The 19,727-nt window shown below is 53.2% G+C and overlaps 8 protein-coding genes across 8 annotated transcripts; 5 read left to right on the forward strand and 3 right to left on the reverse strand.

Annotated features, from left to right (window-relative positions):
* The first annotated feature begins 1,288 nt into the window (after positions 1 to 1,288).
* Positions 1,289 to 2,247, forward strand: BDP55DRAFT_255975 (uncharacterized protein). Its single transcript, XM_060566305.1, has 3 exons — positions 1,289 to 1,361; positions 1,431 to 1,952; positions 2,064 to 2,247. Exon 2 carries the CDS (start codon positions 1,505 to 1,507, stop codon positions 1,907 to 1,909), a length of 405 nt encoding a protein of 134 aa, XP_060434859.1. The 5' UTR covers positions 1,289 to 1,361; positions 1,431 to 1,504; the 3' UTR covers positions 1,910 to 1,952; positions 2,064 to 2,247.
* Positions 2,248 to 2,537: 290 nt separating this feature from the next.
* On the forward strand, positions 2,538 to 3,703 carry BDP55DRAFT_542270 (fatty acid hydroxylase superfamily protein; the record flags this gene model as incomplete). The annotated part of the gene is made up of 3 exons (XM_060568299.1): positions 2,538 to 2,785; positions 2,860 to 3,441; positions 3,499 to 3,703. 3 exons carry the CDS (start codon positions 2,538 to 2,540, stop codon positions 3,701 to 3,703), a joined length of 1,035 nt encoding a protein of 344 aa, XP_060434860.1.
* A 981-nt stretch (positions 3,704 to 4,684) lies between these two features.
* On the reverse strand, positions 4,685 to 5,071 carry BDP55DRAFT_626852 (uncharacterized protein; the record flags this gene model as incomplete). The annotated part of the gene is made up of 1 exon (XM_060571681.1): positions 4,685 to 5,071. The coding sequence occupies one exon, from the start codon at positions 5,069 to 5,071 to the stop codon at positions 4,685 to 4,687; it is 387 nt and encodes a 128-aa protein (XP_060434861.1).
* Positions 5,072 to 7,701: 2,630 nt separating this feature from the next.
* On the forward strand, positions 7,702 to 8,775 carry BDP55DRAFT_256096 (ribosomal L28e family protein). The gene is made up of 5 exons (XM_060566306.1): positions 7,702 to 7,834; positions 7,923 to 8,017; positions 8,086 to 8,109; positions 8,218 to 8,342; positions 8,452 to 8,775. Exons 1-5 carry the CDS (start codon positions 7,783 to 7,785, stop codon positions 8,630 to 8,632), a joined length of 477 nt encoding a protein of 158 aa, XP_060434862.1. The 5' UTR covers positions 7,702 to 7,782; the 3' UTR covers positions 8,633 to 8,775.
* A 2,571-nt stretch (positions 8,776 to 11,346) lies between these two features.
* BDP55DRAFT_646179 (lactate/malate dehydrogenase) lies at positions 11,347 to 12,729 on the forward strand. The gene is made up of 3 exons (XM_060573688.1): positions 11,347 to 12,050; positions 12,101 to 12,245; positions 12,315 to 12,729. The coding sequence occupies exons 1-3, from the start codon at positions 11,602 to 11,604 to the stop codon at positions 12,453 to 12,455; spliced, it is 735 nt and encodes a 244-aa protein (XP_060434863.1). The 5' UTR covers positions 11,347 to 11,601; the 3' UTR covers positions 12,456 to 12,729.
* Positions 12,730 to 12,913: 184 nt separating this feature from the next.
* Positions 12,914 to 13,927, reverse strand: BDP55DRAFT_723799 (transporter particle component; the record flags this gene model as incomplete). Its single annotated transcript, XM_060578796.1, has 4 exons — positions 12,914 to 13,045; positions 13,113 to 13,202; positions 13,304 to 13,421; positions 13,551 to 13,927. The coding sequence occupies 4 exons, from the start codon at positions 13,925 to 13,927 to the stop codon at positions 12,914 to 12,916; spliced, it is 717 nt and encodes a 238-aa protein (XP_060434864.1).
* A 951-nt stretch (positions 13,928 to 14,878) lies between these two features.
* On the reverse strand, positions 14,879 to 16,788 carry BDP55DRAFT_542371 (MIZ/SP-RING zinc finger protein; the record flags this gene model as incomplete). Its single annotated transcript, XM_060568310.1, has 6 exons — positions 14,879 to 15,326; positions 15,376 to 15,601; positions 15,656 to 15,761; positions 15,835 to 16,142; positions 16,193 to 16,492; positions 16,638 to 16,788. 6 exons carry the CDS (start codon positions 16,786 to 16,788, stop codon positions 14,879 to 14,881), a joined length of 1,539 nt encoding a protein of 512 aa, XP_060434865.1.
* Positions 16,789 to 17,976: 1,188 nt separating this feature from the next.
* BDP55DRAFT_646186 (uncharacterized protein) lies at positions 17,977 to 19,103 on the forward strand. Its single transcript, XM_060573689.1, has 3 exons — positions 17,977 to 18,439; positions 18,513 to 18,563; positions 18,621 to 19,103. Exons 1-3 carry the CDS (start codon positions 18,253 to 18,255, stop codon positions 18,758 to 18,760), a joined length of 378 nt encoding a protein of 125 aa, XP_060434866.1. The 5' UTR covers positions 17,977 to 18,252; the 3' UTR covers positions 18,761 to 19,103.
* The last annotated feature ends 624 nt before the right edge of the window (positions 19,104 to 19,727 follow it).

Genomic DNA, 19,727 nt, shown 5'->3' on the forward strand with positions numbered 1-19,727 from the left:
CCCCAAGTTCCACGTTTGAGCCTAACTGTAACCGGTCATCCCGTTCCGTTAATCTGCATCAATCTTCATTATTCCGAATTGACATATCACGACCAAAGTCTATTCCAGGTAGTTACGTGAGCTGTCGGGGGATGTGCACCTTTTCGGAGTGAAGGGCCAGACCGCTCTTGAGCGTGGCGGAGGCATGAGGGTGAAGGAGGGGTGTGAAGCGCGGTTGGCGATGGCAGCATGATGAGGTGCCCCCCCCCCCCCCCCCCAACATCAGCTGGCGGTCCCGGGACAAACAAGGCGGCAGTTCTGGGTGCCTTAGCGTTGGGGTTCGAAAATCGGAAGGGTAAGGTGAGTTCGGGTAGAATTAGAAAGCCCAAGCCGATTGAGCGGAGATTGGAGAAGATTTCAAGCTGAGGTAAGCAGAAATGGTGGGTCACAGGTGAGGTTCGGTCAAGATCAGGTTCACCGATCGATGTATTACCTTCCTGTCACGCCTGTACCGCCCACCAGTCCTCCATCTCCTCCTATTGCCATTTTTTACTTCCCACATCGCAAGCGTGCCTGCAACTACGTACCAGACAAGCCCATCAGTCAGCATATAGAGGCCGGCGGAGAGTCCAACTTTTTCTCATGTCTTCACTGGATCAAGACCAAGAGCAAGGCACTGCCGATATATCCTCAGTCTGAGGCTCACCGAGCTCACTTCGACAGGATAGCCATAAAGTACGACCCCGGTCACTTCGCCGAAGCGCCGGTGCTCAGTGGCCCACAATCAGCAAACACGCTTCGTTTCAACGTTCAACCGCGATTTTGCAGACGTTCTAGACGCCCTCTGTGACTATACATCTAGCAGCAAGAGTGCTATGATCAGCCTCCGTGTAAGGGTGACCTTACAACAAGCTGTTCCCCATGCCAACATCTCTACTAGACCAATGTTGAGAGCTTGTCACATGGTTGAAAACTCGTCTGTACATACCTAGTACTGCAACGCATCCACAGGATACCTCCGCACGCTCCGCAACGCTCTGTCCAGATCCCGAGAAGACGGCACCAACGGTCTGCCTGAGAACATCGTCAACTCCTCTGACAACATTAACATTGATTTCATTGCGCCTAGCAGCGACCTCTCAATTGCCAGGAATGTCCGCATGATCCGGCCTAGGATATGATGTGGATCTAGACATTTCAGAAGACCCTACTACCGACAACATAGAATCACCCCAGGCTAGCTGGACCCCGAATCACCAACTGGCAACGGCGGTGATGCAGAATTGACCTACAACGGCAATCATGTCGACAGGCTAGGTTCCACCACTGCTACCTGACAAGCACCAAGGAATGGACCCTCAATAAACATTGATGCTGCACTGGTTGGTCGTCTTTACATGTGAAACAAACAAATGGCATACGTAGAGAGATGGCACTAACCAATGTGCCAGACCATCCAGATCTTGCAGCGCAAGTATCGTCAAATCAGACCACCACCCCAACCACAGCGGCGCGATATTAGTGGATGACTTTTCAGGAAACCGAATACGAGTCGGCTGCTTCTGATTCGCCAATGGGTTACGCCAGTGGACTCCCTGGCCTTCCCACCCAACTTGAGCCAAAAGTCCAACATCAGAAACTGGTCAACGCGGGCCTTGGGAAAGCCCATCCCGCTGGATCATGCGATTCCCCAAGTGACGAACTGCCCACTGGGACATTACCTCGGACGACTCTCCAAGGATGCAATGGGCCTGCCTACACCGACTCACCCGAGTTTCGTAGTTGCCCGCCTGCGACTGGAGATGGGTCGGATGGAATTAAAAGAAGGGCCCATCCCGCCCAAGAAAATCTGCTGCCTCTTCGTTGGAAGCTTGTTCGGCATCGACTTACAGCAACACTCGCCATCTTGACACTTTTCTTTGGTCTTTGATTGCCATCTCAGCTGTACCCTGACCCCCAAACTCTAAGATCGGGTACGTGCCAGCGTCGAGGTCCCTCGACAGAAACGTTGACAACCTTGACAACCTAAACCTAAGTGTTCTGGTCCCCTTTTTCTTTGAGCCTCGCTGTTCAACCAACATCAGGCCATTGTCAGAGAAGAAGCCGTTGACTGTCGACGTTGGCTCAGTCTCTCGGCGTCCGTCGTGGCACTTTCTCACTCATCCCCCGCCTCGCAAACGTTGGACAAGCACGAGTTGCAGTCTGCTACAAAGCTCACAGCAATATCCCTGTCCAAGTCTTCTGGTGGAAGCTCTTACCGACGTGAAAGCAAACGCTGCCGATCCCACCCCTTGCTGTATACCCGTCGCTCGGAAGCCAGGCCCATTAAACCGGAGGTAAAGCGCATCTGCCCACCTTCTCATGGCCCCAGGATTTCTATTAAACGTTCGATGAATCCAGGACCCCACCGAATTATCCCGGCCGCGACCTCGATTCGTGCCGTTCCGTTGCGTATACGTGACAGCCGGTCCGTCTTCCCTCCACTGCGATCGCTTTTCTAGACATTACCGCAACAACGCGACTGGTCATCCACCGATTACTCTTCGAATCGATCCATTATGGATGTCGTTCTCGAGGTGGTCGACACCTTTATTGGCGACCAGCTCTACGCCAAACTCCTACCGGCCGGTTCAGCCCCGTACGACTTCCCTCACCACGCCAACGCCACGGCGCAACCGATCTCGACATGGCAGTATAAGCCCTCGACACAGATGCTCTACCTTGAGCCTTCCGAAGCCGCATACATGAGCGCCTGGCCAAGAGATAACATCTTCCGACAGTTCACATCCCTCTTCCTCGTCACATGGTACGTTGCCACTACAGTTCCACCACACCCACCGCATTCTTGACCGGGCTTACCAACACCGCAAATGATGTCAGGTTCTTCGGCATCCTCAACTACTTTGTCTTCGCGACCCTGTCGTATATCTTCATCTTTGATAAGAAGACGTTCAGCCACCCCAAGTTCCTCAAAAACCAGATCCGCCTCGAGATGAAACAGGCCAACATGGCCATGCCCGTCATGGCAATTTGCACCGCGCTCACCTTCGTCGCCGAAGTGCGCGGCTACTGCAAGCTCTACGATACCACCGAGGAGGGCCCCGGCCGCTGGTACGACTACGCCCAGTTCCCACTCTTCATCCTCTTCACCGACCTGTGCATCTACTGGGCTCACCGGTGGCTGCATCTCCCGCTCGTCTACAAGCACCTGCACAAACCTCACCACAAGTGGATCATGCCCTCGCCCTACGCCAGCCACGCATTCCACCCCTTGGATGGCTTCGCGCAGTCGGTCCCTTACCACGTCTACCCGATGCTGTTTCCCCTCAACAAGCTGGCATACGTGGCCCTGTTTGTGTTTATCAACTTTTGGACCATTCTCATTCACGACGGCGAGTATATTACCGACAACCCCATCATCAACGGCTCCGCGTGTCATACCGCCCACCACTTGTACTTCAAGTAAGTTCTGACAACACAAAAGAGAAAGAATTTTCCTGCTTCTAACGAGCCTCGCAGCTACAACTACGGCCAGTTCACCACCCTCTGGGACCGTCTCGGCGGCACCTACCGCAAGCCCGACCTAGCCTGGTTCAATAAAAAGACCAAGATGGCCAAGGAGACGTGGGAATCCAACATGAAGGAGATGGAGGACATCCAAAAAGAGGTCGAGGGCGACGATGACCGCCAGTACGTTGCCGCCGAGGCGAAGAAGACGAACTGAGAGAGCCGGTCCAAAGTGTGCTGGACGCGCTTCAGTATATGACGGCTACGAGTGAACGGCTAAAGAGACCACTTCTTAGACCTTTGTAATACTTGGCTTGTTGCCATACCTTTGACTGTACATATAAGAACCAGCAGTTTCGAATGCTGGGCATAATAAGGATGGGTGGATGATGGAGATATGATGGGAACGAAGCCGACTGGCGGTTCATAGGTGAGAATGGGCCCAGGGTATAATTGCTAGTAGCGCATCTGGACTCTATCAAAGGTCCAAATTGCCAACCCCAAAATGGTATGAGGTTCGAGTGAGAACATGGTGGAAGTAGTCAAAGAGAAATCGGGGCTTGCGTAAATGCTTGAAGAAATGCATTCTACCGACACTAACTCCCGGGTCAAAAGTCGAGTCACAAAGTCAAGAAAGAGGGGCGAAGATCGGGAACAAGAGTGAATATCCATTGAAACTGCATCACGCAAGTTCTACTCCGATAGACGGTACCCAAAAAAAGACGCCGATCCTTACCGGCGCAAAGAAGGCTTTGTCAAGTAGACCCTTAAAAACGTCCACTACCGGGAAACCCAAAAAACATAGAATATGGAGAAAAAAGAAGAGGAAGAAGGGACCGCTGCAACGCCTGATTGCCCCTATGAGTAATGGAATGTCGAGAAGCAAGGGAAGTAAGTCGGAGCCTGTTTCGGCGTGGGATAAGTTTGGTGGCTGTTGGTGGGACCGCTCGAGAATGCTGAGTAGTGCTTTGCACAAGCAAAGCGTTCGGAGGCAGTCCCATGTCGTAATCATGCCCTTCCCTTTCGAACAAGATGGAACGGTAGCCATGGGTGATCCATATCGCAGTCTAGTGCAAATATATGCTGCAAAAGACGTTTCCCGTCTATCCGATTCATGTCGGATATCCCCTTTTCATCTCTCTCTCTCTCTCTCTCTCTCGCTCTCGCTCTCGCTCTCTCTGGTTTGCGCACATCTCGCCTAGCTGAACGTCACGGCCTTGGGATCCAAAGGCCTACCGTCCGGTCCGATACCGTTGGCTTTGAATCGCTGCTCCATGTACACCCTGCGCGCGTCGTCAAACTTCATGCGGCGCTTCTTCATGATCTTGAGGATCTCCTTCTTGCTGCGATCGTCGAGACCCGCGCGGCTGTCGCCGGATTCGACGTTGCCTGCCAAGTCAAAGGTCGAGCTCGAAAGTCCGGCGTCGATGTCACCGGTAAAGGAGGAGGGCAGACGGGAGTAGATGTAGTCGCGGCCGGGGATCGGGAGGTCGGGGACGTGGTGGAGCCAGTGGCCGCGGGTGAAGTAGAGGGCCGTTGCGGTGACGAGAAGGAGGAAGGAGACGGAGTAGAGGAGGTACGACATTTTGGGTGACTTTCGGGTTCGAGGGTGCGCGGTCGAGATGGAATGATGTTTTGGCTGGTTGGCCGATGCGCTGGTGTGGTTACTTCGCGATCGTCGGCTGCCTCGGTGGCTTCGCTCCGAAAAGCTTGTAGAAGTGGTGCTGGTAATTTTGAAATGGAATAGAACGGAAGACAAGGAAACTGAAGAGTGTGGGGAAAAGAAGTCACAGAGAAAGTGGCTGTTTGGCGCAAACGGTCAGGGGACTGCCGTTCGAAAGGATCAAACGATCATGTCGGGGCCTGCAAGGAGAACGGTCGCGTTTGACTCCAGGCAGAGTGAGGTTATGCGGAATGGAAGTGTAAGTGGTGAAGTTCGGCGATCAGCCAGGCGTACCGACCGACGTACGATGATGTGGAGGTGCAGTGGTGCGGGCTGCGTAAGTGCGCTGGACACTAACACCACTCAGGCTCACCCCCCTGGTTGGCCTCTTTTGGGAATGGAAGAGAGCTCTCAGAGACTCAGCGTCGCTGAAGGTGGACTCGGGCTGTCACTGCCCCCCGTATTCCCGTGTGATCCTGCAGCTTTTTGATTTCCATGGGGATCCACTTACTAAGGTCGGCCGGGCATGGAGCATTCGAGGGCGTACGTAAGGCTTGGGCGCAGGGCGCAGGGTACCGACGGCAGGGGCCAGGGCCGCATGGGAGGAGGTCACTACTGATGCCGACGAGCAGAGCTTTGCGTCACGTGAGAGGTCCCACCCCCGCCAGCTGGGTCCCCCTACCCACAGGACCACCTGTGCTATGTACCGAACAGAGACCGCTGAATAATCCAAGAGGGCTGGCTCAGTACTTACACTGCGTCCCTGGTCTTTACCGAAGGTGAGTATATCGAGGATTTGCTGATAACCATAGGCGAGTCACCTTAACTATCTGTGGACATGCTCTTCAATAACACTCTTCGTGGTTGAGACCGGCGCGCAACGAGAAGATGAAAGGCAATTTGCATGACACACGCAACTAACGCTTTTGCATGACAGAGTCCTGGGAGATACCCGAAAGCTCCGACCACTGATGACTTGATAACCCCGGCCTGCTTTTGAGGAGCGAATGTGACCCAGCTTCGACATTTACATCGGAACTATCCGTGAGTGTCGCCGTCAAATTCGATGATAGAGGAGTTGTACCTACGCCGAACATTCTTCCATTGGTTGCTCGTTAAAACCTGAGCGCGGGAAGCCAGCCTTCGAAAAGTACTTGAGCTATTCTGACATGCGTGGGACGGTTCAATTCCTGGAGATAACCAGCGATGTTCGGACATACAGACGCAATTTACCTCTGGGCCGTGTATTTCATAGTAATGATCTGGACACAGCATTATGTCTGCACGATAAATGAATAGGATAACATGACGATGACATAATCCAGACGAGAACCCTTCTTGAAGATGATTTTCTAGATGTAGTAGATCCTGTCTCCCGGCGCGCCACCGACGTTGGGCATATCTTCACCGTCTGACAGCATAGCGATATTGACTAATCAAGAGTGGAACGCCTCTCGAAAGTGCTCAAGTGGCAACACTTCTTGTCACCACTGTCTTTCTCAATGGCTCACGGACAACATGAATATTACCGGCCAACATGTCAAGGTGACTTGGCATTGCGGACATATATAATGGCAATTTCATGTGCCGAGCGAGATGGTGAAGCAGGTCAGAATGCCCACCTTCGTAGTGCCTCTGACAGACGAACACATGTGTTCTGCCCTGTGGAAAGAGACCGATAGATGGGTTGATACTTGATCATCTTACCTTAGATACCATAGAGTTTGCAGCTTAAACTGGCCTCAGCCCTTCATCAAAGTACTAGGCCTATGGTGATGAAGTATTACACCCACAACAGGCTAAACATACACATCCCACAGAAGACCCAGGGTTTTGTTCCCCGGCGGGATATGATTCCACGGCTTGGCATTGGGACAAATTTTACTCGAATTTTAGAATAGCCGCAGTGACATAATATCAAGCCGAATGATTCATATGCATCAAGGTCTTGAACGGTAAACAATGGCTGCACTTGGTATTGAGACGTTGGAAGTCATCAAAGCTTTCTTCAAGAGATGCTTGAATGCTGGGCACCTAGACACTATGGACTTGCATATTTTCTAGAAGCGTGGTAGACTTTTCCACGTCAAACTAAGCATCACGGTCATGTCGTCCTTACATATGTTGGAACAGACGCAAGACTCTACTTTCCGGATCTTGAAAGGACCGGAACAGGAGCATAAGTCTGCCGCATGCTAGTACATTGGAGCCCTAAGTTTGTGCGGTCAAACTGCGTTATTGGCGACAGCGTGTTGAAATATTCCTAGAACATGGAAGTCACTTGAAGAGACCCGGAAAAATGATCGACTTACATGACAAGATCTCTCGTCTCACCAAGCCTACGAGGTTGTGCTTTGAGCCCGCGCTGTCCGGCTCGGGGGTCAATTGCACCGCCATCACCAGCCACATTCAGACCGGCCCGCCGAGGAGGGCTTTTGTGCCCCGGAGGGGAACTCGGTGTGGCGTCGCCGAATGAACAAGTGGGCCCAAGAGGCGCTAGTCCGCAAAGCGACTGCTAAGCGATAGCCCACACATTCAATTCAGGCCATTGAATTCTACGAACACGCAGACCGGCATCAGAGCAATCGTGAAGGTATTCATCAACCATTCCGTGATCCCTCAAATCAGTCAAAATGGCCGCCACTCTGCCCAACGTTTCCGCCGACCTGATCTGGGAGGTCGTCCGTAAGTTTCACCACGGCGCCCTGCTGCCAGCAATGCCGAAAACGGCCTGAATGCGCAATTTGCTCACATCTGGATTTTCCCGATACAGGCGCCCAGAATGCGTTCCTGGTCAACCGCAACGACGCCGGCGGTCTCCAGCTCTCCCGCGACCCCCTTAACCTGGTCAACAAGCACTCCCGCAAGGTATGTTGGGATCGAGTCGTCAGAATACTGGCGGGGTTAAGGGCAACTTTAGCTAATTTGGATCGCAGTACGCCGGATTCGTCAACGACAAGGTACGATTACAATCCAGACCGATCGAACTCGATATTCCTCCCTCGCTCGAACGATGCGATAATCCGCAACACCACGCAGAACAGAGATGACTGACATGTGACGATTAGGCCATCGGTGTTGTCCCCAACGAGAAGGGTGGTGTCAAGGTGATCAGCAAGAACCAGAAGAACTCCAACAAGCCCTCCAAGGGCTACACCGAGGTCACCTACGGCGGCAACAAGTCTTCCCGCAAGTGAGTTTTAGACCACCGCAGCAGCCACCACTGTGTCGTACCGCGACACATTGCACGGGCAAAGCACCAAGGATTCGAGGGAACAGAAGATACTGACGGTTCACCCTAGGACCTACTCCGCCGTTGCCCGCCAGGCTGCCGCCGGCGGCTACCGTGGCGACCTCCGCGAGGCTGCCGTCCAGCGCGTCTCCGCCATCCGCCGCTCCCAGCGCGCCGTCAAGGCCACCCCCGAGAAGAAGCCCCGCGGTGTTAAGGCCAAGGCCGCCGCCGCTGCCGATGTTGAGGCATAAATGTTGAAATGCTGATTTAAGCGGGCGGACTGGACAACAAAAAAGAGAAAGACACAGGGCTTGGTTTGGGCGTTACGTCGAGCAAATAGAGAATACCTTTTTGTGAGGGACACAGGCGAAACAAATCAAAAGCTTGAGTCAAAGGCCACAAAATAATGACTGGGACTGGTTTTTCGTTTTGCTCCAAAAGAGTGTTGTCCTCTCCTCGTTTGATGTCATGCGTGTAAGAGATTCGTGAGGCTCTTGGCCAATGACTTTGCACGGTGAGGATGATGCATGCTGAGTCTACCTTATCTTGTGCCATGACATGCGCCTACACGGGAAGGAAAAGCTCGGAGCGGGAGTGGAGAGATGGTGGTCGAACAGGCCGATGTCGATAGAGCATCTCATCGCAGTAGCCGGACTACGGGTCGTGGTACTGTCGATGCCGTGGTCCTCGGCCATCACCCGGAGTTGCCCGACTAGAACAGAGAGCGAATTCCTGCTGAACCTCGGGAACACGGGCACGAATCGGGATGTCGAGGGTACCGTTCGGCTTTGTCCATAACGTCTTCCTGTTTTACCCTCCGAAGATGCTTGAAGCGGAGCTAGTTTTCGATCATAGAATATGGCCGGAGGATTGATGGATGATGGCAGACGGGGACGCATCTGTGTCTTGCACGGAGTAAGTCTTCGCCGACATTGACCTGATTGAGATACCTGGAATGGCACCTTTGCGCATACATGGCGGGGTAACTTTGCCAGCCGGGGTTGCATAATTGCCCTTAACATGGCATTTCTGAACACATCGGTACGTACTCTTGATATTGTGAGTAATTCGTGCCGCAGTGTAGGTAATTCTTACATTTACATGAGCAGTATCCGTACCTCGTAGAAGCGACGACAGATGAATATGTATTTTTAGTGAGCTGTCTCGCCCGCCCAAACACGAAAGACAGGGTCCGCAGCTAAGGTTGTGCTGAGCTGTCTCATCGCCGAGGATAATCATAGGTATCACAGTATGAAGCCCAGCACGTCACAGGCTTTCCGTAGGAATAACGGGGCGCCGCCTTGCGTTCTTGTTTCTACCGTTCCCGCACCCGAGTTTTGGCTATACATAGGAACAAGCTACCCCTGGAGCTCGGGACGTCGGGACGAGGACGGGGGACCGTTTATCAGCAGGAAAACATCGGAAGGCATTGGTCCAGATGGCCGGGAGTTGACGGGGGAGATTCGAGCTTCCAATACCTAGTCCTCCATTGCCGTATTAGCCTCGTCCGTTTCTCTCTCTCACATGCATCAGACCGGAGGTGAATGGCGAACGAAAGGGGTTGACGGCGGGTGTTGCAATTGGTTGCAGGACGTGGGTGGCAGGGGATTGGCGCATTCATGCTAGGAGGTGGGTGAGCAAGCACTGGTTGGAAGCACCTAAGAAGGTACCTATGAAATGTATCTTTATCTTTCCTTCAGCGACTGCTTCCACGGGCTGGGCGTGTCTCAGTGGCTGCCTTTGTTTGGGTCGAATGACGAGGTATCTGCGACAGCTATTCCCTGGTGCGGCAAGCCGAAAGGTACCTTGCACTTGCTTCTGTCTTTGTTCTCTCTGCAGCTCTCCGATTCCCGAGACAGCAGCAGCAACAGGGCCAGAGAGCAAGCAGCGAAGCAGCAACTGGTCCGGCTAATAAAGCACCGCAACCGCGCAAGTATTAGCTACAGGATCGGGCTTGCTGGATGCAGCGGCGCAGCACCTGAGGTACACTACCGTAACTACACCCGCAGTGCTGCTGTCAAGTCGCGGGCTCTTTCGCTGTCGGTTCGCTTTTCTGCGCATCACTGGCGCCTTCTGCCGCTACCACCTCACCTCACCTCGAGGACTGAGGAGCGGGCAAGAGCTACAATGGAAACTTGAACCCCCCGTGCCTGCCTCAGGAGCCCCCCATGGTCCCCTTCTCACCCCTCCAAGTTGCCCCTCTTTTTGACCCCTCCATCCAATGACACGGGCAAAGTCCCACGGGACGAGGGGTGGGAAACCAAAGGTCGCAATTCTCCCCGCGGTTGAACCTACGTCCCCGCCGACAGCCTCCGGACTAGGTATCAGCTGGCTCAGACTACTTCTACATTACCTTGGCTCGGTTTGCTCTCCTCTCTCTCTCCTCTCTTGTTCTCCCCTTTCATACTAAAACAAACAACTTCCCGCTCTTGAATTCCCATTCTCATCCGTTTTCCTTCTTGCAAGCAAAACCCTCCAGTTAACCTGACTAGTGTACGTTTGACGATGGCCTCTCCCCTCCCCTCCTTGACAAGCTGCGGAAGCTCCCCACACTTGGCCTCGTACCATGCGCCAGAGCTCAACGTGTTAAGCGAGCAAGCTTCAAGATCACCCCGCTAATCCGCGAGAACCCTTCAGGCCTCCCTCCTCCTTCATCCATCTTCTCTCCCAAACCGAATTACAAGAAATCACATTCAAAATGGTCAAGGCCGGTATGCTTCCGCCACCCGAGATTATCGCGCAGGGCTTCGTCAATCTAACTATTTCTCAGTTGTTGCTGGCGCCTCTGGCGGTATTGGACAGGTACAGTGAAGCCGGAACCCCGCGTGGTCAGCAAATAACGTGCGCATTGGCTTACCATCCATCTTTCTACTCTAGCCTCTGTCCCTCCTCCTCAAGCTCTCTCCCCTCGTCGATGAGCTTGCCCTGTACGATGTCGTCAACACCCCCGGCGTCGCCACCGATCTCTCTCACATCTCTTCCAATGCGGTACGTTGCATCGCAGTCTCAATTGCCTCGTGATACCCGTAGTATTGCTTGCTAAACAAAGTTACCGCAAACAGAAGATCGCTGGCTACCTGCCCAAGGATGATGGCGCCAAGGCCGCCTTCAAGGATGCCGATATCATCGTCATTCCTGCCGGTATTCCCCGTGAGTTACAACCACGGAGCCTCGTCCGCTGCTTTCTTCTAACGGCAAATCCACTCTAGGCAAGCCTGGCATGACCCGCGACGATCTCTTCAATATTAATGCCGGTATCGTCAAGGGTCTCATCGAGGTTGCGGCCGAGGTCGCCCCCAAGGCGTTCATCCTCGTCATCTCCAACCCCGTCAACTCCACCGTCCCCATTTCCGCCGAGGTTCTGAAGGCCAAGGGTGTCTTCAACCCTCAGCGTCTGTTCGGTGTCACCACCCTCGACATCGTCAGAGCCGAGACCTTCGTTGCCGAGATCTCCGGCAAGGCCACCAGCGAGCTCAACGTTCCCGTTATTGGCGGCCACTCCGGCGAGACCATTGTTCCCCTCTTCAGCAAGGTCAAGCCCTCCGTGTCCATCGCCGACGACAAGTACGATGCTCTCGTCAACCGTGTCCAGTTCGGTGGTGACGAGGTCGTCAAGGCCAAGGACGGCGCTGGTTCCGCCACTCTCTCCATGGCCTACGCTGGCTACAGGTACAAAAGGGACCTCCTATGAGTCAAAGTTTGGGACTGACAGATGATAGATTCGCCGAGAAGGTTCTCAAGGCCCTCAAGGGCGAGAAGGGTCTCGTTGAGCCTAGCTACGTCTACCTCCCCGGTGTTCCCGGCGGTAAGGAGATTGCCGAGAAGACTGGTGTTGACTTCTTCTCTGTTCCCATCGAGCTTGGCGTAAGTTGCGCAGCATCGCATCCTGCCCCTTTTCCAAAACCAAACGGACTCACACTGACATGTTCGCAGCCCAACGGTGCCGAAAAGGCCATCGATATCCTTGGCGACATCACAGAGAAGGAGCAAGAGCTGCTGAAGGCTGCGGTTGCGGGATTGAAGGGCAACATTCAGAAGGGTGTCGAGTTCGCCCACAAGGCCCCCCAAAAGTGATTTCCCCCCTTTGTACACTTGTTTTCAGTAACAGCCCCCGACCCCCTCTCGAGGAAGCCGCATGACAGCTTCCAACAATGTAGCCAAAATGGTGATAGATGAAATACAACCGAGGGAGAATTATGGCTGATCGACTCTTCTTTTTCCTAGGCTGTGAGGTGTTGTTGGTCTCGCAAGTGTATAGTTGACCAGCGTATAACACCAGTTGAGATCTCTTGAGTCCGCGGTACGTAGGGCAATGGCGTCGGTAATTTTGGATATGGCGATAATTGCTGCTGGTTTATAATTGGAGTTAGACACCGTGAGCATCAACTCGAATGACCAGATCTTTGGTCAACATTCTGCAAAAGTCTAAATCTTTCATCGCTTGCATGCTGTGAACAGACACTTCCATCTGCTATTCTGCCATGCGCCGTTGGTTTTGGACAGGGGCAACTCGTGATATGTGAAGCTGGGTTTTATGAGCTCGACGGCAGTGTTTTGATTTGGAAAATAGCTGCCGGTAGCTCGTTGGTCTCGGCTTGGACGGTAGCGTTGATACCTAACGCTGCCAGTGCTCCGCGCACAATGCCGCATGGGAACCAAAGGAACTGTAGTAAGACAAGTCAGCCTCAGCCAAGTTGTCGAATTGGTAGATGGGCGTAAGCTCGAACGTACCGGCTGTGCCCGAACAACCGCCTGTCCGCCAGCTTCTGTGCTCATCCTCGAGAATGGTTTGAACGAGTTATCCGTTAACACGTAGACGCCCTATTCCAATGCGCCGGGTTAGCAAGCCAATTATTTCGCTCGCCTGGAGTGTCGCCCTCGACCAGAATTTCCAGTAGGTAGGGGGATGTTCGCCGACGTACCCTGTGATTCGTCTTGAGGTTGTCAATCTGCTTCCTAAACACAAGCGACCACAGATCCTTGCAGACAAACTTGATCACGTCGAGCGTATCGTTGAAACGCGGCCGGTCTCTCGAGAACCTAAACACCAAGTCCATAGACTGTCAGCGTCCAATCATTGTAAAACCCCAATATTGTGTCTTCTTCCCCCCCTTTGCCGTCACCAAAGACGGCCGCGGAGAGAAGGAGGAGGAGACGAAGGAAACATACCTCTCAACAAGCCCCTGCCCAACACGATAGCCCAGCGTCTCAAGCCGATAAAACACCGCGTCCCGCTCCTCATCCTCGTCAAGCTTCCTGACTGTGCTCCCGCCCGCGGCCCCGTCGGCGCTCGACGGCGCAGGACCCCCGTCTGCTCCCCCGCCCTGGCTATGGCTCACGGTCGATAGCGCATCGGCCGAAGCGCCTCCTACCGCGGCACCAGACCCAGTCCCATTCGCATCAGTCGGCGCGGCTTCGAGGTCCCTCGTCACGCGGAAGGCCATGGGCACGAGCTCGATGAGGAGAAAGTCTAGGCAGGAGGAGTTGAGGAAGGAGGCCGACGGGTCCGTGGCGTTGTACGGCGGCATGACGCTTTCGAAGGACATGGCTCTTGCTGCGGAGGTTCTGTTCGTAATAAGGAGAGTGGGGAGGGAATAGCTAGCTTGCTTCCTGGCTTCGTCGAGGAAGGGGGTTCGCGCAGTTGTTGCTTTTCGTGAGGTGCGATTCGTTTGACTTGTCTAGAAACCGAATGCGATGAAAGCTTGTCGTTACTCCAAGGGAGTCGAGTTTGGACGACAAAAATTGTAAAATTCGGCTCGGCGTGGAAGCAATGGTGCTTGTAGAGAATCACAGGAATAGCTGTGGACTTTGTGTCGTTGAGCTTGATGTGCGGTTCAAGGTAGGTAGGTAGCTGGGGATGGATAGACGAACGTAAGGTAGGCGCTACATACCTTACCTGAGGTAAAGAGTGAGGCCGGGTACGTACCTGCTTTGACAATGTTGTGGAGCTGGCCTCTAAGCTCTCCAGGGTCCACTCAGCAGAGCTTCAATCCCCCCTCGACAGGGATTACAGTAGGCAACTTGAACGATACGCTGTTACGCAGTCACAGCTAGTCATTGGGGGGGGGTGCTAGAAGACATGGACGAAGCAGAGAGTTTTCAGAGTGGAAGTCATCTTGTTGTGCGGATGCGATATCCGCAGCGTAGTGATTGGTATTTGTTCCCATGCTTTCCTAAGGTACCTAGCTGGCAAAGTCTCTGGGGCATCTCATCTACCTTACCATCTAAGTAAAGCTTTGTTCAGACGCTCAATGTCGCCCTGCTTCATGCCTTTGAATAAGGCTGTTGGGGCTATTGGAATATGTTTTGCCTCCTTAACGCCTGGACAGCTATCCATCCGTCCCTTCCCATGCCGAAACGGAAAAAAAAAACGCATACATGAGCCTCAAATCCGCCTTCATTAGGTACCTAGGGAGATATGTACGTGCTGACTGAGGCGACTAACCTCATGCGCCGTATCTCGCAGCTCGTTGTCAGGAAGTGCTAAAGCAGTCTCTTCAGAACATGCTACTGCTGTAACCATTGCTGTTGTAGTTACTCGATCCCGGGTCCTGTAACTGCTGCCGCTTCGGAGGCGGTGCGGCTGGCTCATCATCGTCTGATAGGGTCAGGTCTATTGTCACCCTATCCGAATGCAGTCTCTTGGCACTCGTCGTGGCGACACCCCGCGGCATCGTCGAGCTTTCTCGGGACATCACCGTTGTCGTCGGGGTTGCCGTGCTGGCGACTGACCGGTTGGGGGTTTCGAAGTTCCGACTGCGAACGGGGTTGACCTCCACGATACCCCAATCGTCGTCATCATCATCGTCGTCGTCAACTACGCCGCTTCCACCATTGGTAGGTCTATTCTCATCCTGTCCTGTGTTTACTCGCCATTGCCCGTCTGGCTCAATGGTAACTTGGTCAAGGGACTTTGATGTGTTTGCTAGGATGTCTCTGACGTATCTTTGACGACTGTTAGCTAGAAGTCGTGGGGGCGAAACGTGGGACCTACTCGTCGACGGCCAGCTGTGCGTACGGGGCCGGTTTGTTGCAAATCGGGCACAACCACTGAGGGCCCTGCTCTTGCAATTGAAGGTACGACGTTGCATCGAAACACTGGATGTGTGAACAGTTTACAGAGCGGCAAGGGACATCGAGACGCATGTAGGACAGAGGACACTTGAGAGACAGTACTTGGGATGTCGTGACGATGTCTGTGTCTGCCGCTTTCTTGCTGACTGAAAGATTTTAGTCCGCTGTTGATAGTCTTGAAATGAATCGACGAAACTTACTCTCCTCAATCACCTTGTTTTTGGGGATCTTCTGCCCCTTTTTGATATTCTTAGCCAGATCCTGCGCTGAGGTGATTCGACAGACGTTGAGGACAAGATAGAATTTCTGCAGACAAACTGAGTGTCAGCGAAAAGGAACGGAACAAAAAATTCGGACTGGCAAGTTTGAGGCAACCCACCTTTTGAGTCAACGCATAAGTGAACTCAACGAGATTTCTGTTGTCATTTTTCAGACGCAAGTAACTCGTAATGTCGACCGGCCTCGTCGATCCTGGCTTGTTCTTCAAGCCTCTGAGATTCGCTTTGACCTCGTTGCCATTGATCTTGATCTCCGACTGATGAGGAAACGCGATTTCTTGGACGCCACTATTGTCTCCGGCGCAAAAGACCATGATGCGCAGTGACTTGTCCTCGAGAACTCTGTTGATCTGGGGATGTTCGCTGACTTTGACTGGAATCGAGACCATGTTCCTATGCTGGCTCATAGCTGATTGGGAAATTAGCAACGGCTAAGATGAGGAACGAATGGCGACCTACCGTCGCATAAGCGTACATCACCGACCCGGAACTGGATCTCGTAAAAAGGACTGTTCTTGAAAGAAAGTCCACTGCTTGATCCGTAACCGGGCAGAGCGGGACCAGTCGCACCGCCGGGACGGGCGCTACGGCCCCAATATTGGTCTTGCCGCATCATTGAGACTGGCGGAGTTGCTGTGGCAGGGCGCCCACCCTTCTGAGAGGCGGGTGAAGCGGAGGAGCCGGTTCGTGTGGTCTCGATGCTTCGTTGTATTTGCTGGAAGCGAGTCGCGTCGCTGTTCTTGAAGGCTTCTTCGATAGCTGAGAGACGAGAGATATTAGCCTTGGGTGGTTCTGAGAAGCAATCCTGCCGCATAGGGCAATACTTAGACATAACAGTGACCGTGGGATAGAAAAATTCAAGGAAGTAGAGCGCAAGGAGAAGAAGAAGAGGGAAAGTACTCACCACTGACGATGCGACTTTGCAGAGCCGCCTTAACGCCGCTGCTAGTGAGCCCGTTGAGCTGGCAGATTTGGGATAATTGGCGGTTGAGTAGCTGGTTGCTGTTCACCAGCTTGACCAGAGCCTGGAGCTCATGCCTCTGAATGGAGGTCATGGTTCTCGGGCGAGGTGGAAGGGTTGTGGTGGTGTCTTCGGTGACAGCCTCATGAAGGTTCGCAGGTGCGACGTCGGATCGACTTGGGTCGCTGGTACCTAGAGACGACGCCGACAGGCCGTAGGTGTATGTGGCGGATACTCTTTTACGTCAAGGTCTCGTCGGCCGAGGAATGGGTGAAAAACAAAGAAGAGAAGAAGAACGACGGGCTTCAAATGGAAAGAATAATCATGGGCGCGACCACACGAGGCAGGAGCGATGAGGCTCGTGGTGCGCGCCGACAGGCAAGAGCCAAAAGTGCGTGGGGAAGTTGCAGTCGGGTTGGTCGAGGAAGGCAAGGGCAGGGTAGGTAGGTAGCTCTGTGCTGGCTGAGTAGTGGTGGTGGTGCTGTGCTGCCTTTTCCGTCCTTTTTTTTTCCTTCCTTTCCCACTCTCTGTTTTGCGACCAGAGAGAGCAAGAGTGGGAGATATGTTCCCCACTGCGACAATAACGAGAATAGCGACCTTGATGTGCGTGAAATATTGCGCTTGTCTTCCGGTACAAGCTTTATTGCATCGAGTAGAAGGATGGATGGTACATCGGCACCCAAGGCAAGAGCAACGGCATCAGTCGAGCGTTGTGATGAAGTGAGGTCAAACTAGGTCGCGGGCTATGTATTGGGTCGGCAAAAGTTTGATGTCATTCTCTGTTGGGGCTCTGCGAAGAGTCACTGAACGGCTAAGAGTCCACCACAGCTGAATGGCTTGCGAGTGCAGCGGTAATCAACCCTTACTTTGGGTGTGGGCCTAGACCAAGGCAAGTGAAGCGTGAAGGCGAAGGTGAACGGCTGGGGTGAAATTGATATTGGCCGAGAAGAGGCAGGAAATGGTGGCCGTCGACTCTGTAGTCTTCGGGGGTTTGTAGTTGAGGTGTACTGTCAGAGCCTGAACCGATCACTTTCTTGTGGGTGGTCCACCGTTGTTTCAGCATCTGCGTTCCCTAAGAAGCGGACAACGCAGGTGAGAAACGAAAATACCTGGGCCATCGTGGAAACCACTACCAGCCAGAGCCGCCTTCCAGGAGTTTGGACGAATGTGGGGGTGCCAATAGCCGGCAGTCCCCGCGACGGCCCATTGACTGAGGTGAGGTGAAGTGGTCTGGCCCATGTGAGACCCAAGGATTGCTGCCGTCCAAATCAGCGCTGCGACCTGCCTACGGAGTACCCTTCCTGAGTGGACGACTAGATTGGGAGGCGGGGCACGGCTGCGACCACCTGTGTAAAATTTCCTACCACTACTCAGTGAAGACCGTTCGCTTTCACAAGGTCACTTTCACCCACTCGAATCTTCTACGTTTCTCAGTAATCCAAGGCATATCCAGGTTGTTTCTCACCCAGCCTGCTACTATTTCCTTGCCTGTATATACGCAGCGAGTCGCCGCCTGAAATCCTTCAATACACCACACCACCGGCACATATCCGCAGCAATGGCCAAGAGCGCGAGAGCCAGCGTTATCAAGAAGAACAACCAGAGACTCAAGGCAAATGTCTTTGGTCCCGTTGAGCAGGCCAGAGCCGAGCGTCTCTCGGCGAAGCTGCTAGAATTGGCAAAGGCCCCCAAGCCTGAGAGAGAGGCAGACACCAAGATGGACGTTGAGGAGCAGGACGACGATGGTGAGTTCCCCCAACCAGCCAATGCAAGGCCGTTCCATGAGCCAAGAAAGTGTCGAAACTGACCTTTATATAGCGGAAATCAACGGCGATGATGAGAAGAAGGAGGCTAAGGCGGATGACACCTGTAAGCTAACTTCATACAATACTCTCTGCGACTCACGAAAACTGACTCTCTCCACAGCCATGGACGTTGACTCGGCGAAACCCAAGCGTCGTTCCGGAAGAATTCAGAAGCAAAGGAAGAAGACTTCCAAGGTCGTCTTCCCCAAGTACAGCGACCGTCGCGGAGGTTCCAAGGGCGGCGTTTCCAAGAGAAAGTAAAGGCTTATGTACTTCACTGTTGTTTCCCCTCGCTTCTTCCAGTATCATGGGCGAAGAGTCGCGCTCATGGACGAAAAGCCTAAGTGCGGTCGCGCAGAGAGTCTCGTGATGAGGGACTCATTCCTGGCCATATCCAATTCCTTTTCCGGCGTTCTTGTGAATAGTGGGAGACTAAAATTTTCATCGGTTATTTTGGGGGGTCATTTCACATTTTTCACCCCATTGAGAGAGTACGTTGGAGAAGCGGTCAAAAAGTTGATAGACCTATAGACATGGCACTGGGCATAGCCATGTATTTGCCAGACGAATAATGAAAAACTCACTGTCAACTCCCAATTTCTCCACGTTAAAGACTTTCTGAAAGTATTTCCTTCATTGATTCTCAATCCTGCGTCGGGTGAAGCGGAAGAATACCTCTTGCTCGTAACGGGCCGGGGTCTCTCTGCTCGGACTCTCCTACTATGTATGTTCTCGACCAATCACCGCCCGGGCGCGACTCCCTCCAGTTCGGTACATGTCATCCCTGTGCCAGAGCTGTTACAGTGTCCTCTCAGCTCCCGAGGTCCTGTCATGTCCATCATACCTACCGATGTACCAGGGTAATTAGCTAGCTATCCGTACATACAGAGTGCCTAAGGTCGATACCTTGCCATCCCTACGGATACCTTACGGATACCATTTAGCTATATGCTCCGCCTGCTGGACATTCACTTTACCTATTTGGGTTCTAAACGACTGGATCCCGAGAACCTTGACGGAACTGCCACCGTTGCCTGCGCATTGGCGACTTCACCCGTCTTCCAACTCACCGTGGCTTGCGCGCCGTTCATCCCTTGTCGCATCATGACCGGATAAGCCAACTGCTTTCTGAACGTGATGACTCTGTTCTCAAGCCATCAAAACCCCCGACAGCATCAATTACACACCAAAAGTAAACGTGGCCTTCTTATTGCGATCCTGCGGCCTA

This window comes from Colletotrichum godetiae (genome assembly GCF_030913485.1).
Source record: "Colletotrichum godetiae strain CBS 193.32 chromosome Unknown BDP55scaffold_4, whole genome shotgun sequence".
NCBI lineage: Eukaryota > Fungi > Ascomycota > Sordariomycetes > Glomerellales > Glomerellaceae > Colletotrichum > Colletotrichum godetiae.

Coding starts and splice junctions, on each gene's coding strand:
- BDP55DRAFT_255975 (XM_060566305.1), top strand. CDS start 1,505: ATGACTTTTCAGGAAACCGAATACGAGTCGGCTGCTTCTGATTCGCCA.
- BDP55DRAFT_256096 (XM_060566306.1), top strand. CDS start 7,783: ATGGCCGCCACTCTGCCCAACGTTTCCGCCGACCTGATCTGGGAGGTC. Junction 7,835..7,922: donor CCTGATCTGGGAGGTCGTCC/GTAAGTTTCACC, acceptor TTCCCGATACAG/GCGCCCAGAATGCGTTCCTG. Junction 8,018..8,085: donor TCAACAAGCACTCCCGCAAG/GTATGTTGGGAT, acceptor TTTGGATCGCAG/TACGCCGGATTCGTCAACGA.
- BDP55DRAFT_646179 (XM_060573688.1), top strand. CDS start 11,602: ATGACCCGCGACGATCTCTTCAATATTAATGCCGGTATCGTCAAGGGT. Junction 12,051..12,100: donor ATGGCCTACGCTGGCTACAG/GTACAAAAGGGA, acceptor GACAGATGATAG/ATTCGCCGAGAAGGTTCTCA. Junction 12,246..12,314: donor CTGTTCCCATCGAGCTTGGC/GTAAGTTGCGCA, acceptor ACATGTTCGCAG/CCCAACGGTGCCGAAAAGGC.
- BDP55DRAFT_646186 (XM_060573689.1), top strand. CDS start 18,253: ATGGCCAAGAGCGCGAGAGCCAGCGTTATCAAGAAGAACAACCAGAGA. Junction 18,440..18,512: donor TGAGGAGCAGGACGACGATG/GTGAGTTCCCCC, acceptor ACCTTTATATAG/CGGAAATCAACGGCGATGAT. Junction 18,564..18,620: donor GGCTAAGGCGGATGACACCT/GTAAGCTAACTT, acceptor CTCTCTCCACAG/CCATGGACGTTGACTCGGCG.